The 21,635-nt window shown below is 38.0% G+C and overlaps 1 protein-coding gene across 2 annotated transcripts in view; it reads right to left on the bottom strand.

The window, feature by feature from the left end:
• Window positions 1–21,635, bottom strand: part of PRMT3 (protein arginine methyltransferase 3) — a 67,636-nt gene that overhangs the window by 22,808 nt on the left and 23,193 nt on the right. For both annotated transcript variants that reach the window (XM_065683419.1, XM_065683420.1), the window contains exons 10-13: window positions 21,327–21,426; window positions 11,701–11,779; window positions 6,445–6,632; window positions 1,978–2,064 (exon numbers count right to left, since the gene is read on the bottom strand). In XM_065683419.1, coding sequence (XP_065539491.1) covers window positions 1,978–2,064; window positions 6,445–6,632; window positions 11,701–11,779; window positions 21,327–21,426 — 454 coding nt within the window. The remainder of the gene's footprint in view (window positions 1–1,977; window positions 2,065–6,444; window positions 6,633–11,700; window positions 11,780–21,326; window positions 21,427–21,635) is intronic.

The raw sequence follows: 21,635 nt of genomic DNA on the forward strand, positions 1-21,635 counted from the left end.
TTTTTGATATAGATATCCCAAGATTGCAATACTTAACTAATTACATCATACAGCAACATGGTGTCCCTGCCCATGACAAGGGGGTTGGAACTACATAATCTTAACGTCCTTTCCAACCCTAACTATTCTACAATTCTATGTTCTTTGTGTCTGTATCAGAAGCCTGCATTTCTTCTTCATATACACATACAAAAGCCAAATAAAACAGCTGTAGCAGACTTATCACAATATATTAAAAATCAGTTACCCCTCTGGACTTGATTCTGTGACATGCCCTGGCATAAAACTAAGCATGAAGCTCTCAGCTGAAGTATCACAAAAACCTAGACTACAAAAATCTGAGTTTCTACTGCAGATCTCAGAGCCTAACACTTTTTGTCAAATTTGATGAGGACAGTCGTATGAATTGGTAGAAAGCATTTATAATTGATGTTGAACGTAAAAGCATATTAATGCAATCATAAAATCTTTGAAATTAGGTCACCCTGCCTTTGCTTATCATTTAATGTTTAAAAACTCAATGCATTACTTTAATCTAAGCACCCAGACTCCCATCTGTACACTATTATCACAACTGCCCTGCCTAATGGCAGAAATACAAAAATCCTTCTATTGGATTCTTTTCTTCCCTATTCCAACAAAGAAAGCAAGCTATGCAGCCTCACATAGGTACCCATCTATACACTTCTAAATACACATCTATAACAAGTACACATCTTAACACTTATAAATATTTATGTTGGAATACCTAATTTGTTTTTGCTTTAAACACATTCATGTAATTTTATTTCAAAAGTCACTCCCCCTCCCCTACATGAAGTATGTTAAGTAAAAACATTCAGGTATATTCATCGACTTAAGCCTCAAAACTGGAAACTAAGCCACACAACGTAAATTGCATGGGCCTTCCCAGAAAAACCAGCAGGGGACATTTCTCACTAATCCAAACCCAGTGTTACTCTGTTTTCTCCCACGCACCAAACACTGAACGACCAGAGAAAAAAGAGAAAAAAAAAAAGCTGCAAAATTAATGTGCATTTATGTAAATTCATACTGAACAACATAGGCACAACTTCTCTGAAGTGTTTGAAAGATGCCCTTGTGTTGAGTTTTCATTTAATTCTAACGCCCAGACTGAAAACTTTTTCCTTTTCTTCCATTCCATATTGACTAGTGTTTGATAAACAAATAATTGATCAGTCTCTGATTTGTTCCAGATTCTTTACTGAATTTAATGCAACACTCTAATACTTCCCTTGAAACCTTCATTTCCACAGTACAGAGGTGTACTGTAATACTGTCAGTAATACTAAGCTTGTGTATGCTGCAATTAGAACTCCCCTCCCATCAAATTTCACAGCCTTTCTAGACTTAGTGTTCTTTTGAACATAAGTCATATTAACTGCCATCAAGTAAAAATACTAACTTGAATAAAATAAATACAATAAATGCAGTAAACCCTCTGGTTATCAGATTCAGATTCTAATGCTCTATTTGCTCCCCTTCAGTCTTCACACATAAAGCTCATCAACTTGAAAAACCTGCATTTGCCATAGGAGCTGCTAAATGTTTATTGTATGAGCTGTAGTCTACCTTGGCCTTATGCCGTGTTTCACTTTTTACCAAAATTCAGAAAAGCTCATCTGCGAATAGTGCCCATGTCTTTCTTGACCACAGTGGTAACAACATGTCTGAACAGAAACCTCTTCTTTCAGAAAATGGGCTAGATAACAAAGCAGAATGACCCCAGTACTAAGGCTCCTCATCTTTTCCTTTTCTCATCTACCTGCATTATACTGTAACATTACTACTGGAGTTTTACATTTATCTCTCTTTACAAGAAGAGCTCATTTGACACCTCTGTACCACGGAAATGAAGGTTTCAAGGCAAGGACTGATCATAAATGAAGCATAATTAATGAGCTATTAGTCCAACATGATTATTGACCATACATGAAGAAACTAAAATTGTCTTACCGTACACTTTGTGCTCGTTGTGATGGTCAGGGTGAAATCTGAAGAGAATTCTAAGTCTGGAGTGGATGCAGTATTACAGTCAATACGCTGTTGAAAGAAGTAATATAATTCTGTCAGTGCTAAATTTAAGATCTTCCTTTGGATGAAGGCTGCTTACATAATGAGACAACTTCTTGAGGGCAATACTAATTCAGCTCTCCAAAAATGGGAAGAGGCTTAAAACCCACTTAATCCTGCCTGCACACTGACAACCTAAAACACTCCTTCCCAAAATGCCAGGACTAACAGACACTTGGACTAGTAGCACTATGGAGCCAGGTGTAGTAGCTCACTTCTTTCAAGACAATTGCTCGATGACAGCTGCCCACTGGTAAGATCAAGTCGTTTTCACACATATCTTCACCTGTTTTACTCCCTGTTCATACAGCCACATGGCAGAATATGGTATCAAAAGTGCTACAGGCTCAAACTGAGCTTTTCTGATTTGCCAGGTTAACGTAGTATTGATCATGGAATAATTGAAAGGGACCTCTGGAAATCAGTCTACAGCAGGGTCAGCTAGAGCAGGTTGCTCAGAACCATGTCCAAATAGCTCCTGAACATCTCCAAGGACAGATTCCACAACTTCTCTGGGTAAACTGTGCCACACTGTTCAATTGCCCTCACAGTAAAATACCATTTCCTGATCTTTCAAGACAACTGCCTGTAGTTCAACTTGTGCCCCTTGTTTCCTGTCCTGCCACTGAGAATCATTGAGAAGACTCTGGCCCCACCTTCTCCACGTTCCAACACCATGAGTCATTTATACACACCGATAAGGTCCTTCCACTAGACCAGGTTGCTCAAAGCCCTGTCCAACCTCGCCCTGCGCACTGTCAAGGATGAGGCAGCCACAGCTTTGCAACCTGTGCCACTGCGTCACCATCCTCACAGGGAAGAGCTTCTTCCTGTTATCTAAATCTCCGCTTTGTCAGTTTAAAGCCATTCCTCCTTGTCCTGTCACTACATGCTCCTGTCACTACATGTTCCTGTCAAACCTCCTCTTCAGGTTTCCTGTCAGCCCCTTTAGGCACTAGAAGCTGCTCTCAGATCTTCTTGGAGTCATCTCTTCTCCAGGCTGAACAAGCCCAGCTCCCTCAGCCTGTCAAACTCTTCTCAGTGAAGCTGCTTTCAATACAGTAGACTTTCAGCCCCTGTAGATGTGTGGGATTATTCTTCCCTCCCCTCAGCAGGATTATGCATCACCCTTTGGCTGCCCCGAGCTTTCTGCACAGGACAACCATTGGCACATTTATCCAGCCTCTGGATGCCCTCCTGAATAACAGCACAACCATGAGGTGTACGAGTATGTGAAATATCAAAGTGATGCAACCGAGCAGAAAAGCACAAGAGACAGAGGCCTGCTTTGCTATTCTCAATTTAACACAAAACACAGCAAATCCAGGATAATAATGGTAACGTTGCAATGTGCATTTCAATACTCTTAATTTTTTAGCACCTACGTATATAAAATCAGACTTTGTAAAGTACAATAAGCTTCCATTTTCAGTTGTTCATAAAAATTACACCACCATTTTTTTTCCACTGTATTAAGTTCTTTAGCTTATGTACTCAGTTAAAATCACAGCATCATAGAATAGTTAGGGTTGGAAAGGACATTAAGATCATCTAGCTCTCCCCTGCCATGGGCAGAGATGCCTCACCCTATACCATGTCACCCAAGGCTCCATCCAACCTGGCCTTGAACACTGCCAGGGATGGAGCATTTACCACTTCTTTGAGCAGCCTGTTCCAGTGCCTTACCACCCTCACAAAGACCTTCTTCCTTGTATCTAACCTGAACCCATTGAACTCATTCACCCTTGTCCTGTCGCTACAGTCCCTGATGAAGAGTTCCTCTCCAGCACCCCTGTAGGCTCCCCTCAGATACTGGAAGGCTGATGCTTTATTTATGGCTGATGCCATATAATGCTGAATATAGTATCACAACCATTATTAATAAATATTTCTTGATGCTGCTTTGTCTTTCCTCAAGCAAAAGTTTTGCTTCCTGAGAAGTTACACTATAAACTATATAAAACAAGCAGCAGCTAATCAGAGCAAACACACTAAAATCTCTTCTGTAATAATCACATGATAAATTGGAACCCTTTAAAACTTTTCCTTAAAAATATATCCATCTGCTTTATGGAATGGCTACTGATTAAAACAGTTTACCTGTAAAGACACTTTGCTCAACTCATTAATTTTACAACTTTGTGCTGTAACTTCAGCTAAGAAGCTCATACATTGACTTTAGGTTGTTTTAAAAACTGTGACTGCTACCCGAGTACAAAGGAGTATAAAAGCATTAAGCATCAAAGTGATGCAAAATGCTGCACAATGACACAATTTGCAAATCACATACACCTGAGCTGGACAGTGACTGCTCATGATGGCACATATTAGAAAGGGGCATGTATTATCAGCTTATAGACCTCATTTGGCACATTAAACTAGTTATCAACATTTTCCAGGTGAAGATGTTGTTTATCTGTTTGCCTAACAAACAGACAGAGCTTAACTCATCCTTGCAGCTGTTTATTTTCAGTAAAATCACAGAATAGTTAGGGTTGGAAAGGACCTCAAGATCATCTAGTTCCAACCCCCCTGCCACAGGCAGGGACACCTCACACTAAACCATCCCACCCAAGGTACCATATATGTTCTTAATTTCCTGTATACCAAACTTAACCTATTTGCAAGAAGTATTCAACTACACTTCCACTTGAATTAGAACAGGTAAAATGTTATTAAAATGGTGGGTGAGAAAGCCTATGCCTCACTCATTGCACAAACCTGTCAGATGGCTAACAATTACAGCCTCAGACTCTTCACAGACTCATGGAATGGTGTGGGGTGGAAGGGGGACGTTAAGGATCGTCTAGCTCCAACCCCTGCTGCAGGCAGGGACACCTTCCACTAAACCAGGTTGCTCCAAGACCCGTCCAACCTGACCTTGAACACTGCCAGGGATGGGGCAGCCACAGCTCCTCTGGGCAACCTGTGCCAAGGCTTCACCACCCTCACAGGGAAGAACTTTTTCCTTATATCTGATCTAAATCTCTCTTGTCAAGTTAAAGCCATTCCCCCTTGTCCTGTCTCTACTTGCTCTTCTTAATCTGTGCTTTGCACCTCTGTTTTGTGCACATTCATTCACTAATGGTGGAATTTATCTTCACTATAATGACAGGTCTGCAAAATATATTCCAACAACTGACTTGATCACTCGACCCTCTCCTTACACTCAAGGAAAACAGTCACTTGTAAGCCTTAAGCCACAGAACCTATTACAGGTGTCCTGTAAAAAAAGGAAGTAGAGATGTAGAGATGCATAAGGAGGCCAAAGTAGTTATTCAAGTTAAAGAAGCATTAGTCTCAGCACTTCCTATAATTGAATGCCCAATTAAAAAAAGAAAAAAAAAAGGAAATTTAAAATCTCTGTAACCAAATTATAGACAAGAAAAGCTTAAACAATAACTTGCATCAGGATATACTTACAACAAAACTGTACTTGACCTGTTACTGCTTTTGTGGGCAGGACTGACAACTGACCACAGCAAGTAGTTTCTACACTGGAAGAGACCTCAGTAATGGTTTCAAGTTCAGTGATAAATTACACAAATCTATTTTCTTCTATATCAAAGTAACACAGGAATGCATTTAAATAGAAATTACCTCTTTACTAAAGTGGTAATTCCCATTGAAGGAATGGCAGTAATAGTACTGTTTTCAGTGTATTACAATAGAAAATTAACTGTATGAACAATAATTAGAATGCCATTGTGGCAGAAAATCTTGATTTATAATAGTCCTTCTTTCAATTTTATCTGACCTGCTCGAAATATTACTAATCACAAAGTTCATCAGAATTGCAAACCAGTCTGTGTTTTGGAATTAGATCTTATCATGTAGGTGTTCTCTCATATGAAGTACTATCAACTTCGCTGCTACAAAAAAAGGACACCACAGAAAATCAAGCATAAAATTAATTCAATTAGTATTGCAGAAACTAATATTGCATTTTTAGACATGGTTGCTCTGTTGGATAAAGTTACGCAACTCAGCAGATGGACTGAACTGAAAAGGGAAGCAAAGTAGAAGAAAACTCTACATTCTATGTTGTGGAGGGTTTTTTTGGTATAGTTTAGATTTCAGTGATGCAATGTGTAACTTCAATGCAAGTTTGGGTTTGGATAGAAGAAAATATACAACAGAGCAATCTAAATATGGGAATACTACTTTATTAAGAGCTCAAACTTGCTAAAACTAAGGCAATTAATGAGTCTTCCAGTCTTAAGACGAAGAATCTTAGTGAACTTGTTGCATTTTGAAGATGCCTAAGTCTGTGTGCATGCGTATTTTTTATCCTCTCCTCTGTAAAAAGAGGAAACTTCTAATTGCTTTCTACACACTTAAGTATGGTACCTTAATGACACTGGCTGTAGATATCACTGTGTTTGGATCCAGCACTTCCACAACAGCTTCTGGAATTACAGCCTTCTTCATGCAAGACATGTCAAAGCCATACACATCTTCCCAGAAAAGTAGCTTGTCTGCATGTTTCTTCATGTCTCCAACAGCTACTAGACTAATGGTACACATGTCAGGATAAACTGCAACAAAAGAAACAGATTAGTGATTTTTTAATTTTATGTATGCATAAAGAGGACTTTCTCTTCTTTCTTTTTCTTTTCTCTAAGTGAGCAACATCTTAAAAGAACAAATAACCTTTCTCAGCTATTGGACAAGATACTTTCTACTACTTTATTTTCTGGAGTCCCACTTGTCCACAGAAGAGACTAGAGATTGAAACATAGTTTTCCCACATTACCCAAGTATTTCCTGTTCATGACAAAAGATCTTTGTAGTTGAATCCCACTGCTAGGAAACAACTGGAAATTTGATGTCTGAAGAAAGTAACTTAGAACATACTATTCTGGCTTATATATCCAAAGGAAAATTCAGATGAGAGCTTTGCAGTAACAAGAAACCTCTGTGAAAATACCCTATTGCCAGAAAAGCACAAGTATACTCACTCAAGAATTTTATTCCTGTTTCTTATCAGCTCTGGCTGGTACTTGCCTTACAACTTAAAAAATCATTTTTGAGTACTGGAAAAGATTAACAACTCTTCTATCTGCATCTCAAGAATATGGAAATGACCCAACAGACAGAGAATAACTTCCTCGTTGATTCCCCCCACAGCTTTAGGATGACAGCTATTGTTCTTATATTATCTTCACACTTTTCCCAAGAATACCTTCAGAACAAGTACTCTTTACAGCTTTTCCAAATGGCAGTGCAAGATCGACATTTGCCTTTTTGACTGCTGTCTACAGCAAAGCCAGTCAATCCCTCAGCAATCTCCAACCACTGCTGACTGGAAAAGACGCAAAGAACAGCTGCTATGAACATGGCTGTCTACAGCACTATGGAACAGTAAGAGACGCCCAATTTATATTCAGACAGTTTTTTTTACACAAAGAAATTCCTATGTTTTGGTTTTAGAGGTTTAAAGCCTCTAAAAGCCGCATATATTGAATTCTTGAGCTGGCTTCAGAACAAAATGCATACTAATAAGCACTTTATTTTTTTTATTGAAACATGAATGTGTCAGTGTTGATAAAACTAAAGCTAAGTTTCTCTTTTTTTCTCTCCAAAGTCTGATGAACTGTAAAATTAATCTTGTCTTCAGCACTGCTTGAAATTGTAGCTTATCAAAACAAGTATGGAGAAATCATTGGTATAGCATGGTAAGTCAGAAAAACAGTATATTTTTCCCTATACGGAAGATAGAAGCAGAAAATTGAAATTAGAACTTTTATCTAGTGAGAGTAGATCGAGGAAATCAGATCACACATATTAATGATAAAGAAGAGTTGTCTAAAAAAGCTTTTTTCTTTTCATGTGAAGACATTAAAGTAAGCAATCTACATTTAGCATGACTAGTTTATGCAAAATATGAACATGCCGTCATTTGTCTCATCTCTGTTTAAAACAGAATAAATAAAGAAATACCAGCAAGCTTAAACTGGAATCCCACTGGTAAGCTATCACCTTTTACAGACAAGGGATTCAGAGCAGGTTTCTCCAGGAACAGCCTACAATTAACTTGGCAATAAAAAGGCAGTCTGATGAGAATGGAAACAGGAAGGCGTTCAAACTGCCTTGCCTGAAACAAATAATTTAGTTCCAGCACACCTGACAGTTGCCACACACACAAAGATTCAACATCTGATGGCAGGAGTATCTGCAAGTGATTTCTGGAGCCATCAATAAGGAATTTCCATTTCTTGAAGATCTGATGTTGCTGTTTACTAGTGTGACAACTGCATTTAATTTGGCTTTACCTCCCAGCATCTCAGACCTCCAAGAGCCACCACTGATGCCGCAAAACCTCAAACACAGTGTGAAGCAAGACAGCAAAAGCTAAGACTACAAGCCTTTGAGGGAATATTTTTCAGGGAAATGCTCTTCAAAAGGATGCCAGGCATTTGGCGAGAAGAGCAATGCAAAGAGACTGGAAGTCTCTAGTTACAGAATACACTTACAGGAGCATGCTGGCATCACTGCAAGTGAAAACCACAGCAAAAAGTAATCAACTACTTTATAATCTCCCCTCTTCTGAGTAGCCCACGTTTCTGGGACATTCTGTTAATAGGAAAAACTTTACCATGTCTATCAAGCATTAAATATTTCAGTGGTACAATAATTTTTAATTAAATCTCTTGGTCCACACAGCAAATCCTTAAATTAGTAGTGGAACTTATGATTAATTACATATCAAATATCATTATATATATTATAGATATTATATGCAAAGTGCTTAACAAGAAGCAAAAATGTAAACACTAATGCTCTAATCTAAGCTGCAATTTTAGTTTAGCCAATCAAAATAACAACAAAGAAGTAGACAATGCCTGTTCAGAATCCACAAGAACAAATCTGTGTTCCACCAACAGTGCACAGGCAAGAAACTACAGTGATGCATTAACTTCCAAATTTACCTAACTTACGTACAGAAGCATATGCTATATTGAGGTTTGACTTGAAATATAAGCATGTTATCTAAATATCAGCCTAAATCATCTAAACGCTATAGAGTTTTGAAAATGTTTAAATGCATCTGCTTAAAAAACTGCATTTGCCATTTCACCCACTATCATCGATCCCCTTGGAAATCCTCTGCTCTTTCTGCAACCCTGCAATACTTGCCTGTGCAATCCTGACAGACTTACTATTTTTTTAATCTCATTACGCCTACAATTTAATAATTATTCCTTCTCACAAGTGAAATGAACAAAATGCTGATTGGACAAAAAGCACAGTCCTCAATGCTCTCACAGATTCATCGTTTTGACCATCTGTGTCCTTCTCGACTCAGTGCCCAGAAGTCATCTGTCACTAGGAACAGCTCACGTGGTGAACAGAATACAATGGGAAATCCTTTATCCCTTAGCAATGCCTCACAAACTTCACGATGCAGAAGGGTAAGGCAGCAATCCTACAGGGATATGGAAATGATTCCAAGTGAATACCATCATCATTTCAATGTGACCAAGCAAACAGCATTACTTTTTGAATGACGCCTTCCTTACCTATGCCACCCCTCACTAACATGCACTCAGCTCAAGTGTATGCAAAAACCTATACTCGAGCAAGTAACAGCTCTAAAGAACAAACAGATGGGTCCTGGACAGCAAGAATTTTGTTCCCAAATAAAGCTATTATGTACTGTATAAATTACCCTAGACAGTTTGGTATAATTCACTTCAGCTGGCCAATAGGCAAAATTAAAGTAACGACGATCTGACTGACTGAGCACAAAGTTACACATTTGGTTTCTATTCCTAGCTCAATCATTCAAAATCTGGCCAAATCACAGCTGCTTCTACTGATATTTTTTAGCTTTCAAACAGTCCCAGTAATAATGATCTTGGGCTCAACAGTACAAAGCAGCTCAAGAGAAAGTTAAGCTTTATGGCAGACTCAGGAGTTTCTCTGGTAAGGCTTCACCCACAAATGAGCTCTTAGTTTTGCCTCACCTAAACATGGATAAGCCCACAGTCCTGCTGCTATTCATCCACACTGCAGAAGTGTCTGTCTTGCTAAGCTGATTGCTGAGCAACTTTCTCAATAACCTTAGGCACAGCCATTTACCTGCTATACAAGCTGGCAGGGGAGCAGTAATTGTGGGCATCTTAAGGAAATAGTGTTCCATTTAAAATCTGGCCATACCAACCTGTGACTGTACAACACTGTATGTTCTGAAGAGTCAAATAAGGTCCCAACATATTCCCAAAGCACAAAGGATATGTGTACTGCAGAATCAGCATACCCTGTCTTTCAAAGGAAACTTTGGGAGGCACAAGCCACTAGCGAGTTTACCAACAATACAAATAGAAAACAAGATACTATAACAGTTTCAATAGAGGTCACAAGTCTCTGGCCTTTTTCAGAAGCTTTGGAAATAGTAGCTAAACATAAGAAGATTCCTTACAATTTTAGGGAATGTCTCCCAGACTTAATCATATTGCAGTGTAAAATTATCAGCATATATCTGTACAGAGCATAGAACGACTATATTCCAGATCTGCTGACAATCCTAAATTGCTAAAAACAAAAAAAGCTCTTACTCTGTCATGTTGTTCAAGTGGCTTCTAAGTATTTTATCACACGAACAGTAATCTCTTGCTGGTATAGTCAGCTTTGTGATCAAACATTGAACCACTGCATAATCCCCCATTTTTTCTACTGCACTCTGTAGCACACAAAAGCTTGCTGCAATCAGAGAAGCACTGCAGTGAGCACTTACACAGTCATTAATCCAATCATTAAGTCAGCGTAGTGAAACTAACTATGTGCATGGTTAGCACAAAAGGGGGAAAAAAAAAAAAACCCAGACTGATGACTACAATTGAAAAGGTCAATATGAAATACAATACTGACAAAGGAACAGAGCACAAGGAATAAAGCATATGCAGAGCTGGTGCAGAAAATGGCATCACATGAGGAATAAATATTTACAGGCACTTAAACACTGCTTAAGATGATACTACTTAAGCTACTTAAAAAGATAAAAGAAATCTCTTAAAAATAAAACTTTAATATTCTGACCTTTCCCTACCATCCAATCACAAAGAAAATTAGTATATTCCCAGCAGGATAAAATATGCTGAAAAAAAACAGTGTAATTCCATTAGTTATTTCATGTGGCTTCTGTTGTCTGAAACTATGTTCTTCCCATGCAACTTCCCTCCTCCAAAAAAACCATCCTATCCATTCTTCCTATAAATCACAACAGCTTACTCAAACAGTGCCACATCCTACAGAATAGAACTTATTTTCCTCTGTTTATAATTATGCAGAAACTGGGATTTTGAGAGGTGAAAACAAATGCCCACATGTGTGGGAAGAAGTAGGGAGGAAAAATTTAGACTGTACTTAAGAATAAATAAGCCCTTCTGTTCTCAAAAACACCATTAACTTGAGACCTTGATACCCCATCTAACGTTCTTCTATTATCCATACAGCAAATTAATGCCTTGAAGCTCATACTAATGGAAACATTTTTCATTTAGACTGGCAACTTTCTCATCATGCACAGCTTATTCTAAGTCTCAAGAGTTCATTTAGTTTCCCCCCAGAGCTAAATTTATTAAAAGAATTATGCACACCAACCTGAGCCTCCCTCAGCCAGGTACTTGTCCTTTGCATAGATGACAGAATCCAGCATTGACTCAAAGAGAAGGAAATAACCCTGTTTACAGAAAAGGGAAAGATTTCAGAAATCATCATGCTTCTTCTGTAGCCTATTTAATCAACTTACATATAGACTTTATTAACATATTTTAAGACCTTCATATTGCCCATACACCTCAAAAAGAGCCAGCACCCAGAGAATTTCTCAATGGCAGTACTTTCACTTCAAAACTTATGTTACACGAAGTAACATCTTTAATTTCCCAAACTACAAGTATCTATCACCTAACTAAATTAATAAACTACAGGCAACACACCAACAATTACCCTATAGTCCTACAACATCAAAAGAAATCAAATTCAATTCAAAGTGAAAAGCTGTATGGATTGATTTTTTCGGAATAACTCGGAAGCACCATATGAAGAAAATGCCCAAATCCCAAGAAAATCCCTTCCCACTTCAACCTTCCAGTAACATTAAAATTGTCAGAGAAACACCAAGTGGAATGCACCTTTGCTTCTTCATGTTTGCAGTCTCGTGGTGCTCACTAAGACAGGCAGAAATAAATTTTATGCCAAAGACGTAAGTTCTCTGGATGTTCGGCATCATTTAGCAGCGACTGAACTTAAAGAACTCTCAGGATAAAAACGGACAGAACTAGATTTACATAGGGGTTTTGGTGTTAATTTTATAGCAGTTTAAATCATACTGCTATGCATGTTTAGAATAACTTAAACTTCAGTCAGCCATTTTCTGAAACAGAAAATAATATTTCTTAATTCAACATTTCCAAGACCCCTATATAGAAGTATTGGATACAAGTGGCATCTTATATAGAACATACTTTTTCTCAACTACTTTTAAGTAAACTGCAGATTTCCAAGAGATATATAAACCCTTTGCTTTTCACTTTATTTACTTACTTTACACCCTTTCTATCTTCCAAGTTTGAGAACGATCCTCATACTTACCAAATACACCACATTCTTATGACATGAAATCAATTAAGACTAACTGGCACAGATTTTGGATTTTCACAGAGCATCCTAATTCTCATTTTGCTTAAAAAACAGCTTAGCCATATGGTTTGATTTATACACTCATTGCCAGTAAGAAAGAAGAAAAGGCAATTGCAAGTCCAGAATTTGGACCCATCAGCAGTAACCAACCATATTTTTAAAACCAAAGGGATTAATTTTTATTTTGAAGGGAGACCTTATTGCAGCCTTTCAGTGCCTAAAGGGGACAAAAAGAAACCTGGAAAGGGGCTTATTAGAAGGGCAGGTAGTGACATGACAAGCGGGAATGGCTTTAACCTGACAGAAGGGAGATTGAGATGAGATCTTAGACAGAAGTTCTTCCCTGTGAGGGTGCTGAGGAGCTGGCACAGGTTGCCCAGAGAAACTGTGGCTGCCCCATCCCTGGCAGTGTTCAAGGCCAGGTTGGACGGGGCTTGGAGCAACCTGGTCTAGTGGAAGGTGTCCCTGCCCGTGGCGGGGGGTTGGAAGTGGATGAGCTTTAAGGTCCCTTCCAACCAAAACCATTCTGTGATTCTACAATCATGCCTCCTTACTGAAGATAGGCAGCATTGCATAGGAACTGTACAGCTAAGAATACCAAGTTTACTCCAAGTTCATGACATCTTGAATATTTATTTCATCTAAAGCTCTTAGAACAAAATATTCTGCAAGTTCAGAATCACGTATAGAAGTCACCATTCACACTGCAGCCTAAAAAGAAAACTAACCTAAAAAAAAAAATTAGAACACAAGAAACTTGAAGCTCAATGTATATGTGTTCAACAAGAACACAGTTTGAAGAAAATGGAAATGCCTTCTTCTCAACCTGTTTCTTCCAGTAACAGGACAGTGCACTACTGGACATTCTTCTTCCAAATGTTTGTTCTTCCACTTTACTGCCTATTTTTTCGCATGTCCTTAGAATAGGTCCCAGAACAAAGACTACTGCTTTGTGAGCAGTACTTTTAGTAAGCATTTGCAAAAGACCTGCAAAGACCAGAAGCTCCAATTGCACCAGGCAGACTTTATGCTTACAGCATAGAGAACAGAACAGGACCAGAGTTTTACTCTGACTCTTACAGTTTAAAAAATAGATACTAAAAAAATCTCTTCAGATGCCTTTAACTGAAAATGAGTTGTTTTCACAGTACTTTTAATGTAGCCCCTAGGACACATCTTAAGACCAGTTGTCACCAAGAGTCATTAAGTTACGAATCAACATTTTTACAGATCAGCTCTTCAGTTATTTCTTCCTGGCTAAAATGCCCATCACCTATGTCTGCCAAACAAGTGCAAGAAGTACAGCTGCAAAACACACTTTTCAATGAGAAATACAGGAAATTGTCACTGTCCTTTCCTTGACCTTTCCAATCTCAGTTCTATCTTCCCCCCAACTCATTATAGCATTCCTGTAAGTTACAATAAGCTGTCAGCGGTACTGAATTAATTCATTTATCACTTATACCAAAGCCTTTTGCTCAGTGTGCTGTGCTCATCTGTAGTGTAATTTAGAACATAATTTCACAGCCTGCTGCCTCACCTGTAGGGGTGCCATCTGGAAAAAGAATTACACCCGACATCTCTTTCCCGTGATGCTGTGGGGCACTCTTGCTTCTACCCCAGTAACATTCAGGGGTTTGTTTTTTCTTAAGTGTGTATGAGCATCCTCAGAATTAATTACAGCAAAGAGATCTCTGTGAGCAGCAGATTATTATTTCAGTCTTGGTAGTGGCTAAACTAAGACACAGAAAAGCTGACATACTGTCTGTTTAAAGGCAAACTGAATACAGAGCACATCTTTAAGTGTTACACTGTCATATGTGTTTTCTACTAAAAAGCTGGCCATTTCTTTCTCAAAATGAAGTTCCTTATTTTTATATTTTCAAAGCTCAAAAGAAATGGTTCTCCACCCAACAACAAACATACATATAAAGTGATTTGGACAGAACACAAACACACAGCACCATGGAGTTACTCCGTTCAAGCATACGTTTGTCCTACATCAAGTCAGCTATCAAAATGCATGAGCCCACTGACAAACTGAATCCAAAGGAATGTGAATATCCTTTATATTTGTATTTTGCGTTTAACAGAATTATAAAAGGCTCACAAGACTTTAGTGGCTTAATATCTCCCATCGTTGTATTTTCCTCTTACTCAAATACATTACACCACTAACATTTATTTTCAAAACTACATAAAAATCTTTTACTAATTAATCAAAATATAAGTATAGGAAGTTCTTTTTACATTAGTGCTTCAGTATTCATCACAATATTCTTCATGGAGAAAAAGAGATTAAGCTCTTTAAAAGCATCAAGACACAAGAACAACACTGAATATGCCACGCTGTGTGGAGAATACTACAGAAAAATGCTTTGTTTAAAACATAAATTATTTGAGATTAAATATGGCTCTCCATGTACAGCTCCCTTACCTGTTCCTATCAAATACCATAGCGGAACTTGGGTTTTTCTTCACTTTTTTTACTTATTGGTGAAAGCCATATATATTTCAAAAAGTGGTATTAGCATGCTTACAATAGCAAGAAATAGCAGAATTTTTGGTACAATGGAGAAAACTTGTAAAGATAGAATTAAGAAATAGTATTTACTTGAATAAGCATTGAGCTTCCCCCTGCCTTTTATTAAAGACCTTTTTTATGATTTGCTGTAACATAACTGAATCTGGTCCAGTACACCAGATTCAGTAAGGCCCAACACTTGAATATTTAAAGAGATAAAAGGCAGCTACCAAATCTCTGGTCCAGAGAATGGACTTATTTTGTTTTCAGTCCCTATCAATACAAAAAAATACATTAATACAAAAAAGTGCATTATTTTCTTAAACCAAAGTTCCTAACTGCAAGGTTTCCATTGGACTACAGAGTAAAACATGTTCCAGAGGGTACTGTAAAACAGATTGGACAATGCATTCTGATTTAAAATAAAAAGTCTACTAACAGTTGCACAAAACTGATGCTGCAAACTCAGTTCTGTGAAAAATTACTTTTTATTTGACAAAATCCCCCCCCCCCAAAACCTGTCTCACATTTCAATGAGAAGCAGCACCTACATGTAAACTTCTGAGTGCTGTGGTGCAGCACCTTTTCCTTCATGACAAGCCAGCCTTCCTGCTGATCTCTCATGTATGATTTAATTAAAAAAGAAAAAAATGGAAATAATTCATTACTGACAGAGCAAGCCCACACATTTCAAAACCACAGCTTGACTTTATTATTATGCACACCCTGTTGTGTTCTCAACTATGACTGAGAACACCAAATGGGAAGATCTGAAGAACAGAAAAGTGATACCCATTACTGGTGTTGGGAAAAAAATAATCCATGCAAGGAAACAATTCCTTGATAAAACCCATTCTGAAGTAAATAAATTAAAGCATTCAGCTACGTCATATGCTTTTTACAGAGCATCGTTAAAAACAAAAAAACAAAGCCCCGTTTTTACACATAAAATTGTAAATTATTGCTGTGTTATAGAACACTTATATTAACGCACCTCCAAATACTAACAGAAACAATAGAGAATATTAGGACTACAGAAAGATTAATAAGTGTTCAAAGAAAGCCAGCACCATGTATCTGTCATAGAAATAGAGAAAAGGAGGGAGAAAAGATGGTTGCAGTGTTTCAGACACGCTCACTTCCTAGTCCTTTTCTCTAGATCCTGAATAACTCCTATTCACAGCCCATCCTGATATCACTTCAGAATTATCTAACAAAAAAAGAAGAAAAAAAAAAAAAGGAAGGAAAAAGAAATAAATTAGCTGCCTGAGCAATGATATGCTTAGGAGACAAGAGTACTGGATTCTAACATTGGTTTATTTTACTTGGAGTCCACCTCTTTTCCTTGTGTAAAGCTTCTGCATATTCGGTATCATAAAGCACTACATGAAACAGCAATTTATGAATATGCACAGTACTCAAAAAACATATCTGAGACAACCATCTCAGACAACTGTTTGTCAAAGTAATCCTCCTTAGAAGCAAGAAATGGAGATAATTTTCAAGTGAATTAAACTCAACCTCTAGCTTTACAGTTGTAGCTAGAGAAAGGAAGGGAAAGCATACAGAGAAAAAAAACCTGCAACACAGATGCAGCTGGGTAAGAACATTCCAGAAAAGCATTACATCCACTTTTTTCTGCAGTCACCCTTTCAATAAGCAGTCCACAAAGTTTACAATTACATTACCAAAATCCATGTGCAATAACAGAGCCACCTTGGCATGTTTATAGCAAATCTTTTCCTGCCCAGTATTCAATTTAATCAAAACCTAGCTTCACCACTTTGCACAGCAGCTCTCATTTCAAACTTACATGCTGTATGTAAAATTATTCTAAATACAGTAAACCATTATTGTTTCTCAAAATCTGTTGTTTCTAGGGAGAATGCGTAAATGTGATCTCAAGAACAAGTCTATGGTGTATGCATCTTCTCAGGACTTTCCCACCACCTGTAAAAACAGCAGCACATCCAAGTCAAAATACTAAACCTGTTACAAAATCTGAGAATTTGAAAATTGTTTTCAGGTCAAGTCACTTGACAAGGGATTTTATCCCTTACACCAAGGTGCAAAGAAATCACTGATGTGGGTTCAGAAATGATTTGCAGCTAAGACTGCCATGAGGCAGTGTACACAAATAACTGTACCTTTGCTTAGAAGCATCATTCATGTTAAGTCTGCAGTTTGACTAAGAAAATAAGATATTTGCTTGTAGATGCTCTACAAGCAGAAAAAGGTTAGAGGCTGGTAACTGTAACCACTAAGTTCCACAAACTAAGGCTTTCAAAAGTTTCACACATCAGAGCTACAGGCAACCAAGCAGGATGGTGCATCAGAAGCTTACACAGCTTTGCTATGGAGTATCAAATGACCTTGGAGAGGGAAACCTCTACAAAACAAGGCCAGCAGTGAGATCTTACATAAAATTCACCCATTCTTGCATTCAAACAACCTTTCTCAAAGAATTGGAAGACATTCTACTTATAGAATCAGTTTGGTTAGAACAGGCTATTACTTGGCCATTCTTGTGTTCTTTCACTGGGTGAAGCTGCTCTTTGGTCCACCTGCTCTACTGTGTGCTGCTGGTTCACAGCACACAAGAAGCGCTTGTGCCAGGCTGTGCACTTCACCAGTGTTTTGCTGTAAGGAATGCACAGCTGTCTTTGGGGAGAAAAAGTCTAAACAGCTGGCTTTACCTGGGTCTTCAGTAGTCCAACAGGCCCTCAAACTTCAGCAATCTACCTTCTGGATGTCCAAAGAACAGCTCATCACGCCTTCCACTGTCTTTCTCAACAGCTTATACCATGACATTCTCATACTGGTTTTACCTATACACAATCACACAGATCTCCTGCTTATCGTCTGATTTTAACAGTGTCAAACACACATACTTCAGTTGTTTCAAACAATGCATTTATGTCTTTATATTAAAAGATCACGGCTAGTTTCTTTCATAGGCTTTAATAAAGTCACTGAAGGGAGAGCTGCTCATCACTCAGCCGCTAAACCTGGAACATGACAAATCATATCCAGATGAATTTAAAGTGGAAATATATTCTTTTGGAAGGTGACAAGTACACATGCGAAATACAATTTGACTCCATGTATACAAACTCATACTGCCCTATCTGCTGTGTAATATTTAAGATGCTTCTCCCATTTGCACATTTAGAAGGAACAAATTTAAAAAAAACGAAAGAAGTAGGCACAACAAAGCAGCCTGTGCAAGTCACAGATCACACTATTAAGAGACCGGATCAGAAACCATTACATTGGAGAGGCTCTTAATGCATCGCTGTACCTTTCACAATACTCTGTTCTATGTGCCATCTTCCTCAAAATGCCTGTTTTAGAAACATTTGTGGGGGATGCAGTACTTGTCCTCTCTGTTGATTCACACTTGCTTTTAATTTTCTGATGCGCCAGACACAGCTCTAAAGGACAAAAAAAAAAACAACAAAAAAACAAACAGCAGCCTATAGTGCACTGGTCTTAAATGTTGCTCTGTACCAAGCAAAACAAAGCTGTGGCTCCACAAAAGGGTTTGATGTTTACTAATCTAAATGCAGTCTGTTTTCTGAACAGCAACTTTTCATATTGTTGTTACAAAGAAAGAACACTGTTCCCATTAGAATGTTCCTACTAATCCACGCGGATTCTTTAAATAAAGAGCTAAAATCTGACATACACTTTTTTGTTCTCATGCTTCACATTTGCAACATTTTCAAGCACTTAAGATTCAGATATTAACAAAATATTCCACACTGGTCAGTATCATATAGGGAAGGGAAAGTAAAAGCAAATTCACACAAGAAAGCCAGACAAAGAGGAAACTTCATTTGCATCTAGGCAATATAATGTTCTTTCTGGACAGTGCTGGAACAGTGCGTACACTGTGTGGCTATCAATCTTACTTCCACAGCATTGTCCTCTTTATCTCTGTATTGCAGCAACCTATAAAAATGCTAACATTCCTAAATATTTAGAATACCTAATTAAGTGAAATGCACATGTCTGTATAATTATGACATTACAAGGTAAATCAGCACACAAATGGCAAACATGGAACACTCAATACTTCACTTCTAACAAGAGCTGCTTTTGAAATCCTTTACTTCACCTCAGAGGCACTGACTTAAAACACAACTTAAGCTCTTCAGCACCCAAGCTGCTTTTAAAAGCAAATCTTGGGCTGCAGAATGAGAAATAACATTTTTGGGAACGTTATTCTTGGTGCACAACTGATTAGAAGTTGCCCTGAAAGAACTATAATTACACTTCTAGTGAAATTACTATCCCGTCAGAAATCACCAACTATAACAAACTATTTTTAAACCCATAGTTCAAGCCAATGGCTTAAGCCTTCCTTGAAACTAGTGACCTCAACACTAAATGAAGCTCATGTTTCAAATAAGGTTCACTATAGTAGTGGACGAAAAATTTTTGCAGCTTTCACCTCACTGAAATACATAATATAAAAAACTCAAAGAAAAAACACCCCAATCATTTCCACCTTTACCTGGAAGCTAGTAAAGATAGATATAGATCCTGGAACTAGATGATCTTTAAGGTCCCTTCCAACCCAAACCATTCTATTATTCTGTGATCCATAGTGGGTATGTGACCACTCTCCAAAAGGCTGCTGTATATAGTAGAAGAGACACAGTTTGCAAAACAACTACAAAAAAAACAAGTGATTTAGAATGTAAGTTTCACTGATCTTCAACCTGAAGGATAAAAGAATTCTTCATTAAGTCCAAACAGTGGGAACTAGCATGAAAAAAAAAAAAAACATATTTTGAAGTGCTTTTTGAAGGTCTGCAACATGAGGAGAATATCAGGAGGAATATTGGAAGTCCTCAAGGGGTATATCCTACTGTATTTTTGATAGGGAACAGGCTTGATCAGTCACTACAAAGTTCAGCCTGGCACTGGGTCTTGCCACACAGATTTCTTCCTTAGGATCAATGGCAGGTAGCAAGCACAACTGTCTAACAGTCACAGAATCACCAAGGTTGGAAAAGACCTTTATGATCATCAAGTCCAACTTTTACCCCAGCACTGCCAAGTCCACCACTGAACCATGTCATGATTTGTGAACACCTCCAGGGACGGTGACTCCACCACTAAACTGGGCAGCCTGTTCCAATGCCTGAGCACCCTCTCAGTGAAGAAATTGTTCCTAATGTCCAGTGCAGCTTGAGATAGTTTCCTCTTGTCCTGTCACTTGTTACTTGGAAGAAGAGACTAGCCACCTCCTGGCTCCGTCTTCCTTTCAGGTAGTTGTGCAGAGCGATAAGGTCCTCTCTGAGCCTTCTCTTCTCCAGACTAACCTTCCCCAGTTCCCTCAGCTATTCAGAATATGAAAGAAAACTAACAGGCAAACAGCTGAAATCCAATGGATTCCAGGAAATGGCCCCTTTACACACTGCATTTCCTGTTGGCCACCTCTTCATTATGTGCTTTTAAAATCAGTTACTCCATTCTTATACTACAAAACTGCACTGAATAGTAATGCTGTTTTCAAGCTCTAGATGTATTTGCGCATTTCCCAGTGTGTATGCTCCTCACCTCCTTATCCCGTTATCCACGCAGTCACGATAGTCTTTAGCTGTCATTGCAGACTAAAGGTAATTTACTCATCAGAATGATAGAGCTAGATGACTACTACAAAATTCTCCATTACTTTCACCTGAGCACCTACAATAGTATTACTGAGGCATACAGTACTGTGTAGACAGGCATACTAACTACTACTTAACAGAAACTTACTGCTGTACCCAAAAGAAGTCAACTGTACTTAGAGAACCTTGACTTGAAAGAGCATGAACAAAAGAGATCAAGAATTGTACCCCAGTATCACATAATCCATACCATTATCCCTTCTCACATGCTGTCAAGGACACTGGTGCAAGCATGATATATTTTTGGTTAAAAAAAAAAAAAAAAATTGCATTGCTTAAAGAATCATTATTACATGGAAAAAAAAGAAAAAAAGAAACGAAAATACAAGTTTTCCTGAAAATAATTATGTCCTGAAAGCAATATTCATGCACCTTACCATCCATTCAGATATTATCACATCCACTTTTTCCAAAGGCAGATCTACTTCTTCGACTCTTCCTTTGACTAATGTAATGATATTTTCAAGTTTATTTAATCTGCAAGTCACAACATCAATAAGTTAGTTTCCATTTCCAATTCATCCTGTCAAGAGAGATAGAATGATGTCTATATTTTGCCTTTCTCCCCCCAATAACTTTTTTAACTCTTCTCAGTTATATTTCAGAGGGAATGATTCCGAATAGCCGAAAAACTGCAGCAGATTTAGTGCCAGGCAAAGGTGGCAGACAGTAGACCTGTATACCTC

This window comes from Lathamus discolor, chromosome 6 (assembly GCF_037157495.1).
Source record: "Lathamus discolor isolate bLatDis1 chromosome 6, bLatDis1.hap1, whole genome shotgun sequence".
Lineage (NCBI taxonomy): Eukaryota > Metazoa > Chordata > Aves > Psittaciformes > Psittacidae > Lathamus > Lathamus discolor.